Source organism: Carcharodon carcharias, chromosome 4 (assembly GCF_017639515.1).
Source record: "Carcharodon carcharias isolate sCarCar2 chromosome 4, sCarCar2.pri, whole genome shotgun sequence".
In the NCBI taxonomy this organism is placed as follows: Eukaryota; Metazoa; Chordata; class Chondrichthyes; order Lamniformes; family Lamnidae; genus Carcharodon; species Carcharodon carcharias.
Window position 1 is genome coordinate 204,504,480 of NC_054470.1, and position 19,265 is coordinate 204,523,744.

Here is a 19,265-nt window from a genome sequence, read left to right on the forward strand (position 1 = left end):
TGGGTCGCAGATCAGCCATGATCTCTTTGAATGGCAAAAAATGCTCGAGGGGCTTAGTGGCCTGCCCCTAGGGTAGCTTTCTCTTCCCACTTAAATGTTAACCACAAGAGCCTTTAGGCAAAGAAATGGGCTTGGGGGAGAATTAAAATAAACGTTTTTGTGTTTAAAAAGAATAGACACTGTAAAGCCATAGAATAGTATAGCACAGAAGGAGGCTATTTTTCCCATTGTGCCTGTGCTGGCTCTTTGATAGAGTCATCCAAATAGTCTCATCCCCACCCCCTGCTGTTTTCCCATAGTTTTTAATTTTTTTCTCCTTCTCAGTATATATTCAATCCTTTTTTGTTGCCACTGAGAATAGATTTTTATAAATATATATTTGTGGGGTACATTGTGTTATTCTGTAAAGAAGGCTGGGTGCCTGTGTGAGAGGTTTAATTAAACTGGACAAGGGTTTGATAGGAGCCAGGATGTCTGGGGGTTTGGAAACATGGAAAGGATGAAAAGGTGTTAAGGTGAGGCAGAAGTAAATAGGTTCGATCTAACATTTGCATTTTTAGATAAGTTGTTTGAATCTCAATGGGGAGTCGGGTATCAAGGAAAATGTTGCACCTTGCAAGAGTTCATAGGTAAATAGTAGTGGGGATATTATATTTTTGACCCAAAAGCAAAGACAATATTGAAACATAAAAGATCTTATATTTGAAAGGGTTTGATTTTCAAAGGGATGTTAGAACAATGGGAATGAGATGAAAGGAGGAAAAAGGTATATTAGTGTTACTGTGGTAGCGGGTTTTTAGCTATAGAGCTGGAGAGATGGCTGTATACCTGTTAAGCTGGAGATAGCTAGAGCTATCTGAGCTGTTGAGAAGTCTTGGGCTGCAGCAAGAACTGTTTTATTCCGAAGGGGATTCCATACCATAGAGTGGAAGAGGGTAAAGGTCATGTGGTACACCTTTATTGAAGCTACAGCAGTTTGCCTTGTGTGATATTAATGGATTTTTCATACTTCAACATCTATAAGGGAATCTTGCCTGGAATGTGTTTACTTGTGGGTTTGACCAAGTAGTGCTTTTGGGGAAATATTTTGTAAGACTAACTTTAATTGTGTACCTGTAATCGTGTGTGCTTAAGTTTTCTTTTTTTTGGTTAATAAAACTTTTACTTTTAATTTTTAAAAACCCAAGTGTGTTACTGGACCTCTTACTGCTGAGATTGGTACATCATCATCTCGTTATCAGAATTCAAAAACAATGTTGTCCATAAGCCAAGATTCCCTTTGGGATTTGGTTTGTATAGCAATTAACACCAGGTGTGGCGATAACACTCAACCAGCTTCTACGACCCATGTTTAAAAAAAGACTTGCATTTATATAGCGCTTTTCACATCCCGGTCATCTCAAAGTGCTTTACAGTCAATCAGGGTCGAAGAGGTGTTAATGATGGTGATACTGGCTAAAGGAGGTGCTGATGGTGGCATTTAGGTCAAAGCAGAATGTGATAATAGCAGGACAAGGGTAAGCATTGTGGAAAGAACAACATGAGCAAGTGTCAGATGGTCCAGTGGGGGTGGGGTGAGGGAGCGGACATCGGTGGGAAAGAAAATCGAAATAGGCTAAAAGGTGGGGATAAGACAATGAGTGGAAATAAATTTTAAAAATCGTGGGGACAAACATAAATAAAAATTTTAAAAATAAATATTGAAGAAAGGGTATTAAAGAAGGTGAGGATGGAGGAGAGAGTTCATGATCTGATGTTGTTGAACTCAATGTTAAGTCCGGAAGGCTGTAAAGTGTCTAATTGGTCAAAAAGGTCCCGATGAGAAGGATGAACCACCCATGGTTAACAAAGGTGGTCGAGGAGAGTATCCAATCAAAAACTAAGACATACAAAGCAGTGAAAACTAGTGGTAGACCAGAGGATTGGGAATTTTTTAGGAACCAGCAGCAGATGACTGAAAAGCTAATAAAGAGGGAGAAAATTGATTATGAAAATAAATTGGCAAGAAATATAAAAACAAATAGGAGCTTCTACGGGCATATAATAAGAACGAGAGTAGCTAAAGTGAGCATGGGACCCTTGGAGGATATGAATGGAGAAATACTAACATGGAACAGGGAAATGGCACATAATTTAGACCAGTATTTTGCATCAGTCTTCACGGTGGAGGACACTATAAACACTCCAAAGATTGTCAGATAGGCAAGGAGCTAATGGGAGGAAAGGCCTTGTAACAGTCTCTATCACGAGGGACAAAGTATTTGGCATACTAAAAGCAGACAAGTTGCCAGGACCTGATGACCTGCATCCAAGGGTTTTAAAGGAAGCGGCTGCAGAGATAGTGAATGCATTGGTCGAAATATTCCAGAAATCACTGGATTCTGGGAAGGTCCCAGAGGGTTGGAAAACTGCTAATGTGACACCCCTGTTCCAGAAGGGAGGGAAACAAAAAGCAGGAAACTATCGGCCAGTCAACCTAACATCTATCGTTAGGAAATTGCTGGAATCCATTATTAAGGAAGAAATAGGACATTTAGAAAAGCTTAACACAATCAAACCAAGTCAGCATGGTTTTGTGAAAGGGAAATCATGTTTGACAAATTTGCTAGAGTTCTTTGAGGATATAAGTGTTGATAAAGGGAACCAGTCAATGTAGTGTATTTGGATTTTCAGAAGGCATTCGATAAGGTGCCACATAAAAGGTTATTGCACAAGATAGGAGCTCACGGTATTGGGCCTAATATATTAGCATGGATTGAGGATTGGTTAACACACAAGACAGAGAGTCAGGATCATTGGGTCTTTTTCAGGTTGGAGAGACGTAACTAGTGGAACTACTCAAGGATCAGACCTAGGGCCTCAATTATTTACTATCTAAATTAATGACTTGGAGGAGGGAGCAGAGTGTAATCGTCAGCAAATTTGGATACAAAAATAGGTGGGAGGGCATGTTGTGATGAGGACATAAGGAATCTGCAAGGGGATATAGACAGGTTGAGTAAGAGGGCAAAAACTTGGCAGATGGAGTTTAATGTAGGAAAGTGTGAGGTCATGCACTTTGGTAGGAAGAATCAAAAGGCAGACTATTATTTAATTGGAGAGAGACTCTAAAAAGTGCAGCACAGAGGGATCTGGGTGTTCTTGTGCATGAAACACAAAAAGTTATCATGCAGGTACAGCAAGTAATTAAGAAGGTAATTGGAATTTTGGCCTGTATTGCTAGGGGGTTGGAGTTTAAAAATAGGGAAGCCTTGTTACAACTGTACAGGGTGTTGGTGAGGCTGCACCTGGAGTACTGTGTACAGTTTTAGTCCCCGTATTTAAGAAAGGATATACTGACATTGGAGACAGTTCAAAAGAGATTCACTAGGCTGAATCCTGGGATGAAGGGGCTGATTTATCGAGAACAGCTAAACAGGTCAGGCCTTTATTCATTAGAGTTTAGAAGAATGAGGGGTGATTTTATTGAAATGTACAAGATTCTTAGTGGGCTTGACAGGGTAGATGTTGAGAAGATGTTTCCACTAGTGGAGGAATCTCAAACCAGGGGACATAGTTACAGAATAAGGGGACACTCATTTAAAACTGAGATTCGAAGGAATTTCTTCTCTCAGACGGTAGTGAATGTCTGAAATTTTCTACCCCAGAGAGTTGTGGAGGTTAGATCATTGAAATTATTGAAAGAGGAGGTAGATAGATTTTTGAAGTATCAGGGAGTTGTGGATTGTGAGGAACTGGCATGAAAGAGGAGTTGAGGCCTGGGGCAGTTCAGCCATGATCTTACTGAACGGTGGGGCAGGCTTGAGGGGCTGAATGGCCTACTCCTGCTCCCATTTCTTACATTCCTATATTCTTCAGCACTTGAGCCCCTAGCCAAGCTCTTCAGTACAGCTGCAATACTGGCGTCTACCCAACAATGTGAAATTGCCCAGGCATGTCCTGTGTACACAGAGCAGGACAAATCCAACCCAATTAGTTATTTCTCCATCAGTCTAATCTCTATCATCAGCAAAGTGATGGAAGGTGTCGTCGACAGTGACATCAAGCGGTGCTTACTCAACAATAATCTGCTCACAGACATTCACTTTGGGTTCCGCCAAGGCCACTCTGCTCCTGACCTCATTATACTCATGATCCAAACGTGGACAAAAGAGCTGAACTTGAGATGAGGTGGGGGATGACTACCTTTGATATCAAGGCAGCATTTGACCAAATGTGGCATCAAGGAGCCTTAGCAAAACTAGAATCCAGAGAAAAAAACTTTCACTGGTTGGAGTCATACCTAGCACAAAGGAACCGGGTTTTGGTGGTTGGAAGTCAATCATGTCAGTTCCAGGACATCACTGTAGGAGTTCCTCAGAGTAGTGTCTTCAGCCCAACCATCTTCAGCTGCTTTATCAAAGAAATTCCCTCGATCATAAGGTCTGAAGTGGGGATGTTCATTGTTCAGTTTCATTCGCAACTCCTCAGGTACTGAAGCAGTCTCTGTCCACATGCAGCATGACCTGGACAACATTCAGGCTTGGGCTGATCAGACATTTGCGTTACATGAGTGCCAGGCAGTGACTGCCTCTAACAAGAGAGTATCTAACCATCTCTACTTGACATTCAATGGCATTACCATCGCTGATTCCCCTACTGTCAATAGCCTGGGGATTACCATTGACCAGTTAGATTCTTGATGAGCAAGGGGCTAAAAGGTTATCAGGGTAGGCAGGAATGTGAAGTTGAGGTGAAATTCAGATCAGCCATAATCTTATTGAATGGTGGACCAGGCTCACGGGGCCAAGTGACCTACTCCAGGTCCTAATTCAAATTCATATGTTCGTATATAGAGACTGAACTGGGCCAGCCATATAAACACTGTGATAAAAACAAAAAACTGCGGATGCTGGAAATATAAACACTGTGGCCATAAGGGCAGGTCAGAGGCTGGGAATTCTTGTCGAGTAAATCACCTCCTGACTCCCCAAAGCCTGTCCACCATCTACAAGGCAGAAATCAGGAGTGTTATGGAATATTCTCCACTTGCCTGGATGAGTGCCGCTCCAAGAGCACTCAAGCTGCACACCCTCCAAAGCAAAGCAGCTAGCCTGATTGGCATCCCATCCATCACCTTCAACGTTCACTCCCTCCACCACCGGTAGAAAATGGTAGCAGTATGTACCATTGACAAGATGCACTGCAGCAACTCACCAAGGTTTCCTCAACATTGCCTCGCAAACCCGCAACCTCTACTGCCAAGAAGGACAGAGCAGCAGATGCATAGAAATACAACCGCCTGCAAATTCTCCTCCAAGTCAAACAACACCCTGAGTTGGAACGAAATCACCGTTCCTTCACTGTCGCTAGGTCAAAATCCTGGAACTCACTTGACAGCGCTGTGGGTGTACCTACACCACAGGGATTGCAGTGGTTTAAGGAGGCCTTCTCAAGGGCAATTAGAGATAGGTAGTAAATGCTGGACTAGCCAGCGATGTTCACATCTTCTGAAAGAATAAAAAAAAGTGCTGTATTGTTGGATCAGATGTCAAAGCATGACTCTCTCTGTCTATTCAGGTGGACCTTATGAAACCATCAAAAACAAAAGTGGGAGCGCTGGCTCCCTAGCCCTATTTATCCTTCGTGGTACAAGATTATTCTCTGTACTGTAAATCGAGCTCAGTCCTACAGGTGGTAACTAACTAAAGGTGGGATTGTATTGAAGTGCCAGCTAGAACACTAGGCTATGCAAGCATCAGATGTTCTGTCCCATGCACCTGACATTGTGCCCAAGAGTTGTTGCTGCTGACCTATGTTATATAGTGCTAATGTAAAAACATCTCCCAGCAAGAGCACAGCTTTGGGCGGGGATGGTTGGGCTAGACTCTGATCTCCACCTGGGTAGTCCCAGAAATTAGTTACATTGCCCACTCCTTCAATATTAATCCCATTTGTCACTTAAATTTCATTAGATCATATTGCACAGAAGCAGGGATAACTTGCTCTGCTCTCTGCCTCTATTTAGAACCTCTTTTTTAACATCCTTATCAATGCCCACCTTCAAATCAAGTCTCATCTCTTAACTGACGTAGTTTTCCTGATCAGAGCTAACGCTGAAAATCTAAACAGTGAGACTGATGGTCCTACCTCTTCAGTTTGTTGAGTCAACTTCTTTGAAGTTGAACTTTGGTTCACAGGGTGATGATGAATGATTTGAATTTTGTGGCAAATGCTTCCTCTACTGCAAATGTACAGTTCTGCAGGCATCCATTCCTTTACCTTTGGTGCCACTTACTGTCAGTTGTAGGAATTGCGCTTTATAGCTTATCGAGATTGCTTATTCAAAGTCTTGGTATAAGTTCACAAAAGCCTTATGCTCCAGAGGCTGGAGATCTGAAATAAAAACAGCAAATGCAGGAAATACTCAGCAGAATCCAACCATCAGCCTTTGATGTTCAATGGCATTACCATCACTGAATCTCCCACTTTCAACATCCTGGGGGTTACCATTGACCAGAAACTGAACTGGACCAGCCATATAAATACTGTCGCTACAAGAGCAGGTCAGAGGCTGGGAATCCTGCGACGGGTAACTCACCTCCTGACTCCCCAAAGTCTGTCCACAATCTACAAGGCACAAGTCAGGTGTGTAATAGAATACTCCCTACTTGCCTGCATGAGTGCAACTCCCACAACCATCCAGGACAAAGCAGCCCGCTTGATTGGCACCATATGCATAAAAATTCACTCCCTCCACCACCAACGCACAGTAGCAGCAGTGTGTACCATCTACAAGATGCACTGCAGGAATTCACCAAGGCTTCTTAGGCAGCATCTTCCAAACTCATGACCACTACTTTCTGGAAGGACGTGGGCAGATATATGGGAACATCACCACCTGGAAGTTCCCCTCCAGGTCACTCACCATCCTAACTTGGAAATATATCGCCGTTCCTTCACTATCGCTGGGTCAAAATCCTAACAGCATTGTGCGTGTACCCACACCACATGGACTTCAGCGGTTCAAGAAGGCAGCTTACCACCACCACCTCAAGGGCAACTAGGGATGAGCAATAACACTGGCCCAGCCAGCGAAGCCCACATCCCATTAATGAATAAAAAAAAATGCCAAGTAGTCCCTGTGAAGAAAGAAGAACAATTAACTTATTGACCTTTCATCATCGTTCCCTCTCTGCACAGATGCTGCCACACCTGAGATTTTTTTTTCAGCATTTTTAGTATATAATTACTTTATGTACTTGCATGCTGACTTTTTGTTATTAATGTACATTTGCAACCGATCACTCATTACTGGTCTTTAGTTGTAATGACCTTTCTTTGTCTGCTGGTGGGCTTAAAATTCAAATGATTTGTAATTTGGTTGCTGTAACTCTGAAGCATTAGTTGGTGGCCTATGTGTAACTGTGCTACACTGTCTGGGCTTGTGTTGAGCCAGGTGCTTCCAGTCAGGGTCGCATTTGTGCATCCTTCATTGTCGCTGGGTTAGAGTCCTGGAACTCACTTCCTAACAACACTGTGGGTGTACCAACACCACATGGACTGAAGGCAAGAAGGCAGCTCACCATCACCTTCTCAAGGGCAACTAGGGATGGGCAATAAATGCTGGCCCAGCCAGTGAAGCCCACATCCGTGAATGAATAAAAAAAAGCTTGATGCAGGATTTTGACCCAGCGACAGTGATGGAACGGCGATATATTTCTAAGTCAGGATGGCGAGTTACTTGGAGGGGAACCTGTAGTAATGGTGTTCCCATGTATCTGCTGCCTTGTCCTTCTAGATGGTAGTGGTCATGGATTTGGAAGATGCTGTCTAAGGAGCCTCGGTGAATTCCTGCAGTGTATCTTGTAGATGGTACACACTGCCGCTACTGTGCGTCGGTGGTGGAGGGAGTGAATGTTTGTGGACGTGGTGCCAATCAAGTGGGCTGCTTTGTCCTGGACCGTGTCCAGCTTCTTCAGTGTTGTAGGAGCTGTACTCATCCAGGCAAGTGGGGAGTATTCCATCACACTCCTGACCTGTGCGTTGTAGATGGGGGACAGGCTTTGGGGAGTCAGGAGGTGAGTTAATCGTCACAGGATTCCTAGCCTCTGACCTGTTCTAGTAGCCACAGTATTTATATGGCTAGTCCAGTTCATTTTCTGGTCAATGGTAACCCCTAGGATGTTGATGGGGGATTCAATGATGGTGATGCCATTGAACATCAAGGGACGATGGTTGGATTCTCTCTTATTGGAGATGGTCATTGCCTGGCACTTGTGTGGCACGAATGTTACTTGCCACTTGTCAGCCCAAGCCTGGATGTTGTCCAGGTCTTGCTGCATTTGGGCATGGACTGCTTTAGTATCTGAGGAGTTGTGAATGGCGCTGAACACTGTGCCATCATCTGTGAACATCCCCACTTCTGACCTTACCGTGGAAGGAAGGTCATTGATGAAGCAACTGAAGATGAGGACACTACCCTTAAGAACTCCTGCAGTGATGTCCTGAAGCTGAGATGACTGACCTCCAACAACCACAACCATCTTCCTTTGTGCTAGGTATGACTACAACCAGTGAAGAGTTTCCCCCTGATTCCCATTGACTGCAGTTTTGCTAGGGCTCCTTGATGCCACTCTGGGTCATATGCTGCCATGATTTCAAAGACAGCCACTCTCACCTCACCTTGGGAGTTCAGCTGTTTTGTCCATGATTGAATCATGGCTGTAATGAGGTCAGGAACTGAGTGGCCCTGGCGGAACCCAAACTGGGCATCATTGAGCAGGTTATTGCTAAGCAAGTGCAGCTTGATAGCATTGTTGATGACTTCTTCCTTTACTGATGATCAGGATTAGACTGATGGGGTGATAATTGGCCGGGTTGCATTTCTCCAGCTTTTTGTGTACAGGACATACCTGGGCAATTTTCCACATAGCCAGGTAGATGCTAGTTTTATAGCTGCACTGGAACAGCTTGGCTATGGGTGTAGCACAAGTCTTCAGTACTATTGCCGGAATATTGTCAAGGTCCATAGCCTTTGCAGTGTCCAGTGCCTTCAGCTGTTCCTCGATATCACGTGGAGTGAATTGAATTGGCTGAAGACTGGCATCTGTGATGCTCGGGACCTCTGGATGAGGCCATGATGGATCATCCACTTGGCACTTCTGGCTGAAGATTGTAGCAAATGCTTCAGCCTTAACTTTTGTACTGCTGTGCTGGGCTCCTCCATCATTGAGGATGAGGATATTTGTGGAGCCTCCTCCTCCAGTGAGTTGTTTAATTATCCACCACCATTGACAACTGGATGTGGCAGGACTGCAGAACTTAGATCTGATCCATTGGTTCTGAGATCGCTTCGCTCTGCGCATCACTTGCTGCTTATGCTGTTTGGCACGCAAGTAGCCCTGTTTTATAGCTTCACCAGATTGACACCTCATTTTTAGGTATGCCTGGTGCTGCTCCTGTCATGCCCTCCTGCACTCTTCATTGAATCAGGGATGATCCCCTGGCTTGATGGTAATGATGGTGGAGTGGGGGATATGCCAGGCCATGAGGTTACAGATTGTAATAAAAGCAAAATACTGTGGACGCTGGAAATCTGAAACAAAAACAGAAAATGCTGGAAAAACTCAGCAGATCTAACAGAATCTGTGGAGAGAAAAAAAGTTAACGTTTCAAGTCCATATGACTCTTCAGAGCTCTGAAGGAGAGTCATACGAACTTGAAACATTAACTTTTTCTTCTTTCCAAAGATGCTGTTAGACCTGAGTTTTTCCAGCATTTTCTGTTTTTGTTTAAGGCTACAGGTTGTGTTCGAGTACAATTCTGCTGCTGCTGATGGTCCGCAGCACCTCATGGATGCCCAGTCTTAATTTGCTGGATCTGTTCGAAATCTATCTCATTTAGCACGGTGGTAGTGCCACACAACACTATGAAGGGTATCCTCAATGTGAAGGTGGGACCTCATCTCCACAACAACTGTACGGTTGTCACTCCAACCGATACTGTCGTGGACAGATGCATCTGCGGCAGGCAGGTTGGTGAGGATGAAGTCAGGTTCCCTCCAACAGCCACAACCATCTTCCTGGTTCCCTCACCACCTGCCACAGACCCAGTCTTGCAGCTATGTCATTTAGGACTCGGCCAGCTCGCTAAGTAGTGGGGCTACCGAGCCACCCTTGGCGGTACTGGTTGGTTGGGGCATGGCGGGGAACTAGATGGAAAATACCCATCGGCCTTTGACCCATAGATCCAAAGGTCACTGTTTAAAAATAAGAGGTTGCTGATTTAAGACCGAGATGAGGAGAAACCTTTTCTCCTGGAGGGTTGAGTGTCTTTGGAACACACTTCCTCAAAAGATGGTAAAAGCAGAGTCTTTGAATATTTTTAAGGCCGAGCTAGATAGAATCTTAATTAACAAGGGGCTGAAAGAATATCAGGGTAGGCAGGAATGTGGGGTTGAGGTTACATTGAGATCAGCCATGGTCTTATTGAATGGCAGAGCAGGCTGGAGGGACCAAGTAGCCTACTCCTAATTCCTCCTATGTTCGTATTTAACTAAGCCAGTTCATCACTTACCCTGAGCTCCTCCCCCTCCCACCACGCACTGCAAAATCTAGTTTTAATTTGTTCCATTTTTATAACCTCCACGATCTTGGGGTGTCCAATCCATGATTTGAGCACTTTATAAAGAATATCTTAATTTCAATTTCTAAAGCCTAAGTTTATCTTTTACTGATAATAAACAGAAAATCCTCAGCAGATCAAGCAAATTTATGGAGAGCAAAACGGTTCAAATTTGAACAACAGGCTAAGGAAGCAGTTTCACGCTGCTACTATGCAGTGGCTACGTGAGTGGTATTTTCCAGCATCCGGATGCCCCCCGTTGGCCCAAAAAAGGATTCTGCCAACCACACAATTGAACAACGTTTTGTATGAAATTAAGTGCTGATGCGATTCCGGATATGTAGGACATACGTCCTAGCTATTGGCTGATCGAATTCAAGCAGCATGTTCCTTTGGTTACTTGTAATAGGCAGAGCACAGACTGTACTCAACCAGCCCGTGCATGCAAAACCCGAAACAAAATGTCTAATGTTAGATCTGATTCCTCGATTGGGCAGCACTTGCTGAACAATCCTGAGTGCGCTAATAGCTATGCTAACAACCAATTTAAGATAATCAGCCAAGCTCTTAATGTGGCTCGCTTACATTTGCTAGAAGCGACATACATTCATAGGAACAGGAGAAGACCATTCAGCTCCTTGAGGCAGCTGTGCCATTCAACTAGATCATGGCTGATCATCTAGCTCAATGCTGTTTTACTGCACTACCCCCATATCTCTTGATGTCTTTAATATCTACAAATCTTATTGATCTCTGTCTTGAACATATTCGATGACTCAGCCTCCACAGCCCACTGGGGTAGAGAATTCCAAAGTAGGGGGAGGCGATGGCGTAGTGGTATTGTCACTAGACTGGTAATCACGAGACCCTGGTTAACACTCTGGGGACCTGGGTTCGAATCCTACCATGGCAGATGGTAAAATCTGAATTCAATAAATATCTGGAATTAAAAGTCTAATGATGAAAATGAAACCATTGTCAATTGTCATAAAAACCCATCTGGTTCATTAATGTCCTTTAGGGAAGGAAATCTGTCACCCTTACCTTACCTGGCCTGGCCTACATGTGACTCCAGACCCTCAGCAATTTAGTTGACTCTTAAAAATGCCCTTTTGAACAAGGGCAATTAGGGATGGGCAATAAATGCTAGCCAGTGATGCCCACATCCCATGAGCGAGAAAAAAACATTCACCACCCTCTGAGTGAAGGAATTCCTCCTCATCTGAATCCTAAATCGTCTACCTCATATCCTGAGACTTTGGCCCCTGGTTCTAGACCCCATTCAGCCAGAGGGAGCATCCTTCCTGCATCTACCCTGTCAAACCCTGTTGGAATTTTATATGTTGCAATGAGATCACTTAGCTTCTTATGAACCATAAAGAATAGAGGCCCAGCCTCCTCGATATCTCCTTGTAGGACAATCCCACCGCCCCTGGAATCAGTCTGGGGAACCTTTGTTGCACTTCCTCTGTGGCAATATAACCTTCCTTGGGTAATGTTATGACCGATGCTGTTGGTAAAGTGGAGTTATTTAAAAATCCCAGAGGGAAACTTTAAACAATTGTCATAGCCTATAATTTTAAGTGTTATGTTTGAGATGCAATTCTAAATTCTGGAATCAGACCACCAGTTCTCGAGGTTTTACATTAAACTAAATGAAACATTTTATTAATTTACACAGTTTAAAATATATGTACACATGGCTAAAATTGCTACTGTCATAACTTTTAACAAATTCCAAAAATAAACCTCCGTTAAAGCAACAGCAACCCATACACTTAACCAGACAGCAGGCAAAGCATTTTCACCATACAAATTCAAAATGAAGCCCTTTCAATTTGGTTGCTGTGGAGCCATTTGGAGGCTTGCATCCGCCTGTTGATCTCACATTGCCTCTGCCCTGCACACCCAAAAACTACTGATGTTATACCTACCAGCCCTTTTGAATGTTACTTCACAATGTATCAACAACTTCTGAACTAAACCTCTTTAACAATAAAATCCTTTTCATATAACTAAGTTTATTAGTAATATAAACATATTGCTTGGTAGCTGCTAGAAAGGCATCAGTTTTCACCCCGCTTCTTGAATCCTCTATTCAAAAAATGCAGGTGCACGCTCTCTGCTTTACAGACTAGTTGGATTTAATCCAATTAAGACACACCTTCAGGCTAAACCTCTATTTTAAAAGAAAAATATTTTCCAAAATATTATATATGTTAATAACTTCATGACAGTAAGGAGTCCAAAACTATTTTCAATACTCCAGGCTCTATGCAATTACAACAAGACACCTTTACTCCTGTGTAGGCTCTTGTGCAGCAACCTGTTCCCTGCGAACAAAAAGAACATGTTCAAGCCTTGCACCTTTTTTGATTACCTGAGAGCTTGGGGAACCTGTATTTCCACGTTGCTTTCTTCATGACAATGCTTCGTTCAGCGGTGACCTACCAACCCTTTCTTCCTATGGTATAGATTGTTGGGACCGTTTGAAATTTGACTTTCTTGAATTTGTACTGATGAGTGCAAAATGAAAAGCTTTGGTAAAACGTCTCTGCAGCATTGTTCCAATATTATTCCAACTTCTATTCTCAGCCCCACAAAATCAACTTTGCTTCAGTCTATTAATGTTAAGGAGACCAAACGCAAATTGGGTGACCACTTTGTGGATCACTCCATTCAGTCCCCAAGCTTCTACTTGCCTCTCATTTTAATTCTGCACCTTGCAGAATGCTGACCTCTCTGTCCTTGGTTTCTTGGAATATGTGAATAAAACTCTGAATCGCCTATACCTACTCCAGATCTCATGTTTTTATGTTCTTAAGGCCAATGTAATCTTGATAAAACAATACCTCACTTTACAACCTTCCAGGTGCAACATTGTGTTTAACAATTTCAGATCACAATCCCTACCCCATCCTTTTCTTTGTAGGTTTCAGTTTTGCTCTCTTTTCTCTTGTTTTTAATTTTGGGCAGCAGCTGTTCATCATTCTGTCATTCACACCTTGTCTGGACACATTGTTTCTTTACTTGCCCTATTAGCACCCCCTTTGGCCCTGCATCACAGATCTTTTTGTCATTCAATCACCCCTGTTTTCCAGACTTAACATTGAGTTCAACAATTTCAGATCATGAACTCTCTCCTCCATCTTCACCCCTTTTTGATTCCTTTTTTTAATATTTTTAAATTTTTATATATATATTTTTCCCCACCTATTTCTATTATCATTTTAAAAATTTATTTCCATTCATTGTTTTATCCCCATCTTTTAGCCTATTTCGATCTCCCCCCCACCCCCACTAGGGTCATCTGTCATTTGCTCATCCTGCTTTCTACTCTTAATGTCGCCATTAGCACTTTCTTTAGCCAGTATCACCACTATCAACACCCCTTCCACCTTTTGTTTATGACATCTTTTGAAATTTCTCCTTTGCCTCCACCTATCACTAGCCTTCTATCCAGCTTCACCTGTTCCACCCGCCTTAAACAGTATAAATTTCACCACATTTCGACTTCTCTTTAGTTCTGAAGAAGCCATTGAAAAGTTATCTCTGTCTTTCTCTCCACAGATGCTGTCAGACCAGCTGAGATTTTCCAGCAATTTTTGTTTCTGCCGCTGTTTTCCGTCCTATCATTACCACCCCCTTTGTTTGCTTAAAACTTATCACATTTCTATCTTATCACATTTCTATCTTATCTCAACTCTGAAAGGTCATTTATCTGAAATGTTAACTCTGTTTCTACCCACAGAACTGACTGACCTGTATATTTCTGGCATTTTCTGCTTTTATTGCTCCTTTCTAATCTCCCTTCAGTCTGACTTCAAAGTTCACACCTTTGACTCTAGAGATCAGCTGTGTGGGCATGTTTCCAGTATCACAGAATCACACAGTGCAGAAGAGACCCTCCGGCCCATCGAGTCTGCACTGACACATGAGAAACACCTGACCTACCTGCCTAATCCCATTTCCCAACACTTGGCCCATAGCCTTGAATGTTATGATGTGCCAAGTGCTCATCCAAGTACTTTTTAAAGGATGTGAGGCAGTCGCCTCCACCATCCTACCAGGCAGTGCATTCCAGACCGTCACCACCCTCTGGGTAGAAACAGTTTTCCTCTCATCCCCCCCCTAAACCTCCTGCCCCTCACCTTGAACTTATGCCCCCTTGTGACTGACCCTTCAACTAATGGGAACAGCTGCTCCCTATTCACCCTGTCCATGCCCCTCATAATCTTGTACACCTCGATCAGGTCGCCCCTTCAGTCTTCTCTGCTCCAACAAAAACAACCAAGTCTATCCAATCTCTCTACATAACTTAAATGTTTCATCCCAGGCAACACCCTGATGAATCTCCTCTACACCCCCTCCAGTGCAATCACACCCTTCCTGTAATGCGCGACCAGAGCTGCACACACTACTCCAGCTGTGGCCTCACCAAGGTTCTATACAACTCCAACATGACCTCCCTACTTTTGTAATCTGTGCCTCGATTTATAAAGGCAACTGTCCCAAATGCCTTTTTCACCACCCCACTAACATGCCCCTCAACCTTCAGAGATCTATGGACACACATGCCAAGGTCCCTTTGTTCCTCAGAACTTCTTAGTGTCATGCCGTTCTTTGAATACTTCCTTGTCAAATTACTCCTTCCAAAGTGTATCACCTCTCACTTTTCAGGGTTAAATTCCATCTGCCACTTATCTGCCCATTTGACCATCCCATCTATATCTTCCTGTAGCCCAAGACACTCAACATCACTGTTAACCACCCGGCCAATCTTTGTGTCATCCGCAAACTTACTAATCCTACCCCCCCCCCACATAATCATCTATGTCGTTTATATAAATGACAAATAATAGGTGACCCAGCATAGATCCGTATGGCATGCCACTGGACACTGGCTTCCAATCACTAAAGCATCCTTCTGTCATCACCCTCTGTCTAAGCCACAACTAAGCCACTTTTGAATTCACCTTATCAAATGACCCTGTATCCCATTTGCATTTGCCTTCTTTATGAGTCTTCCATGTGGGACCTTGTCAAAGGCTTTGCTGAAATCCATATAAACTACATCAACTGCACTACCCTCATCTACACACCTGGTCACCTCCTCAAAAAATTCAATCAAATTTATTAGGCATGACATCCCTCTGACAAAGCCATGCTGATTATCCCTGATCAAACCTTGCCTCTCCAAGTGGAGATAGATTCTCTCCTTAAGAATTTTCTTCAATAGTTTCCCTACCACTGACGTATGACTCACTGGTCTGTAGTTCCCTGGCTTACCCCTACAACCCTTCTTATATAGTGGAACCACATTAGCTGTTATCCAGTCCTCTGACACCTCCCCCGTGGCCAGAGAGCAATTAAAAATTTGGGTCAGAGCCCCTGCGACCTCCTCCCTTACCTCCCACAGCAGTCTGGAACACAAATCATCCGGACCTGGAGATTTGTTCACTTATAAGCCTGCCAACACCTCCAATACCTTGTCACTCTCTATATCAATTTGCTCAAGAACCTCGCAGTCTCTCCCTCCGGGTTCCATACCTTCATCCTCATTCTCTTGGGTGAAGACGGATGTGAAATATTCGTTCAACACTCTAGCGATGTCCTCTGGCTGTACCCATAGATTGCCCCCCTTGGTCCCTAATGGGCCCTACTCTTTCCCTGGTTATCCTCTTCCCATTGATATACTTATAGAATATCTTGGGATTTTCCCTGCTTTTACCAGCCAGAGCTTTCTCATATCCTAATTGCTTTCTTAAGCTCTACCCTGCACTTTCTGTACTCCACTAATGCCTCCGCTGATTTGCTTCCCTTGTACCTGCTAAAAGCCTCTCTTTTCCTCCTCATCGTATCCTGAATATTTCTGGTCATCCATGGTTCTCTGGGCTTGTTACTCCTTCCTATCACCCTAGTGGGAACATGTTGAGCCTGTACCCTCCCCATTTCCTTTTTGAACGCCCCCCACTGCTCTTCTGTAGATTTCCCTATAAGTAGCTGTTCCCAGTCTATGTTGGCCAGGTCCTGCCTTATTTCACCAAAATCCGCTCTCCCCCAATCCAAAACACTTCTTGGAACTTGTCTATTTTTTTGTCCATAACAAGCTTAAATTGTACCATGTTGTGGTAAAATGCTCCCCCGCTACCACCTTAGCCTCCTGTCCGGCTTCATTCCCCAGAATTAGGTCCAGCAATGCACCGTCCCTTGTTGGACCCTCTACATATTGACCTAAAATGTTCTTCTGTACACATTTCAAGAAATCCACTCCATCCAAGCCCTTAACACTATGTCTATCCCAATTAATGTTGGGAAAGTTGAAATCACCTTATATAATTACCCTATTGTTATTGTTTTTACACACCTCCTCAAATTGTGCACATATTTGCTCATCAATTTCCCGCTGACTATCTGGGGGTCTATAATAAACACCTAACAATGTGGCTGCCCCTTTTTTATTCCTAAGCTCTACCTACAAAGCTTCATTCGATGCCCCTTCCAAGATATCATCTCTCCTTATTGCAGTAACTGACTCCTTAACTAATAATGCAATCCCCCCTCCTCTTCTACCCCCTCCCCTGTCTTGCCTGAAGATTCTATATTCCGGAATGTTGAGCTACCAATCCTGCCCCTCACTCAACCACGTCTCTGTACTTGCCTTGTGTTTCTGTAACTGGAGCTAACGTGGTGTTGTAGGCTGCCAGCCTGAAATTTGAACTTTGTTTTCCCCCCGACCAGCTGAACGTTTTTCAAAATTTGCTATCTGCAAGGTTCAGTCCTACAGAGTGCTGCAGCGTTTGATCAGCCTATGTCTCCTCTGACTTGGAATTTCCTGGTCTGGCAATGTAATTTGTTACTCCTTGCACTGAACTGGCTGGACGTGTTGAACCTTTCAAGACTATATCTTTTCACGACACTGATCACTACTAGAAAGTGTGCTTATGTGGATATTGGATTAAGACAGGCTAATGCCCTCTCAGTTGAATAATTTGCCAACATTATCTAGTCTTGCACATGAAGCATGCACCTTTGAAATGGTGTAAGATAGCCTGTGCTTTTAGTGAGGAGAAGAGGAAGCATTTTATTACATCTTCACTCTTGCAACGCTGTGCCTATGATCTTGCCTAGTCTCGTGCCTGGAGTGTGATGTTGCAAGAGCTGCAGTTGATCTAGTGGTTGTAGTAGCTGTTAAGCAACGTTATGTAGAAATCTGAGGCAATTGGAAAAAAGGCTAGCATTGCAATTCTTGTTATTTTCCAGGACAATGAAACTGAAGATGAGGAGAAGCTGTGGAGAGAACTGATCTTGGAGAGAGTGACGAAATCAGCTGATGCTTGCCTGACTGCACTGAATGTTATGACATCACCTAACATGTCTAAAGCTGTGTATATTGATGATGTGATTGAAAGAGTGATCCAGTTCACCAAATTCCACCTGCAAAACACACTGTACCCACAGTATGACCCCGTCTACAGAATCGACCCGCATGGATCAGGTCAGCGTCAATTTTTAATATATGTGCTTCAGCAAGTGCTTAGCCAAATATTAGGGACACTCCGGAGTCTCAGGAGCTTTCCAGTTGAATAGAATTCATTAGCAACCTGAGCTTCCATTCTTCATTGATAGTGAGTTGTCATCTTTTAAAAATAAATCCGCACTTGGATTTTAAACCAAACCCCAGTGTGCGGTTAAGAATGGCTCTGATTCTAAGCTGAAGTAAAGCAGAGGTTTAGATCTACTCTGTTTTCAAAACTTCAAATGTGTAACGGTGACACTGAAGCTTATTGAAAATACTTGCATTTTTAGAGCATCTTTCACAAGCTGAGGATGTCCAAAATGCTTTACAGCCTCTTAAGCACTTTTAAAGTGTATTCATTGTTGTAGTGTAGAAATTTCAGCACCTCCAACAGTGCAGTGCTCCCTCAGCACTGCATTGAGAATTTCAGCCTAGATTTTATGATCAAGTTTCTTTACTGGGCCTTGAACACATCTTCTGATTTAGAGGCACAAATATTACCACCGAGCCACAGCTTAAATACTTATGTTGACTATCTCACAAGTTGATTCATGACCTTAGGCATGTTGTAGTGTGAATATGAAAATCTTGGTCAAAGTTCACTTTGCAACGTTGATGGCAGTGAGGAGGAAGTGAGGGGTGCAGAGACTGAGTGCACATTAGTCAGATTAATAAGAAATGGCATTGGAAGCCGTGGTTTCCTTTGTACAGATGATCTACAATACTGTCACAAAACCTGTATCTCAGCTAATAACGTTACTGACATTTTGCCATTATGTGCTAAATTCCACCCATGTCATAAAATGTCATATCATTGATAATTTGTATCTGCTTATCTCACAGTGACATCTAAACACCATGAGGAGAATCGCGTTCACTCAAGTAAGTGAATGACAGTCTCTCTGACATGCTCCTTGAAGAGAGGAAAAGTACATTGTATCATTTAAACAATGCTGCATTCAGGAGGAATGGTTGTAGCCATACGTGATCTGGGAAAATGTACTTCCCACAGGGACTTCCCACTTGTCAATTCAACTCCATTTTATTTAAAAGATTATGGTTTCATGGCCCATTTTGTGGAAACGTGATGCAATTACTAAGTTGTGTAGCACTCATGCCACATGCCTTTCTCTTATGCATC

General features: G+C 43.2%; 1 protein-coding gene across 7 annotated transcripts in view; it reads left to right on the forward strand.

Annotated features, from left to right (window-relative positions):
• LOC121276953 (nipped-B-like protein) overlaps positions 1–19,265 on the forward strand; it is a 554,475-nt gene that overhangs the window by 324,488 nt on the left and 210,722 nt on the right. For all 7 annotated transcript variants that reach the window (XM_041185678.1, XM_041185679.1, XM_041185683.1 and 4 more), the window contains 2 exons: positions 17,869–18,103; positions 18,968–19,006. In XM_041185678.1, the coding sequence (XP_041041612.1) occupies positions 17,869–18,103; positions 18,968–19,006 (274 nt within the window). The remainder of the gene's footprint in view (positions 1–17,868; positions 18,104–18,967; positions 19,007–19,265) is intronic.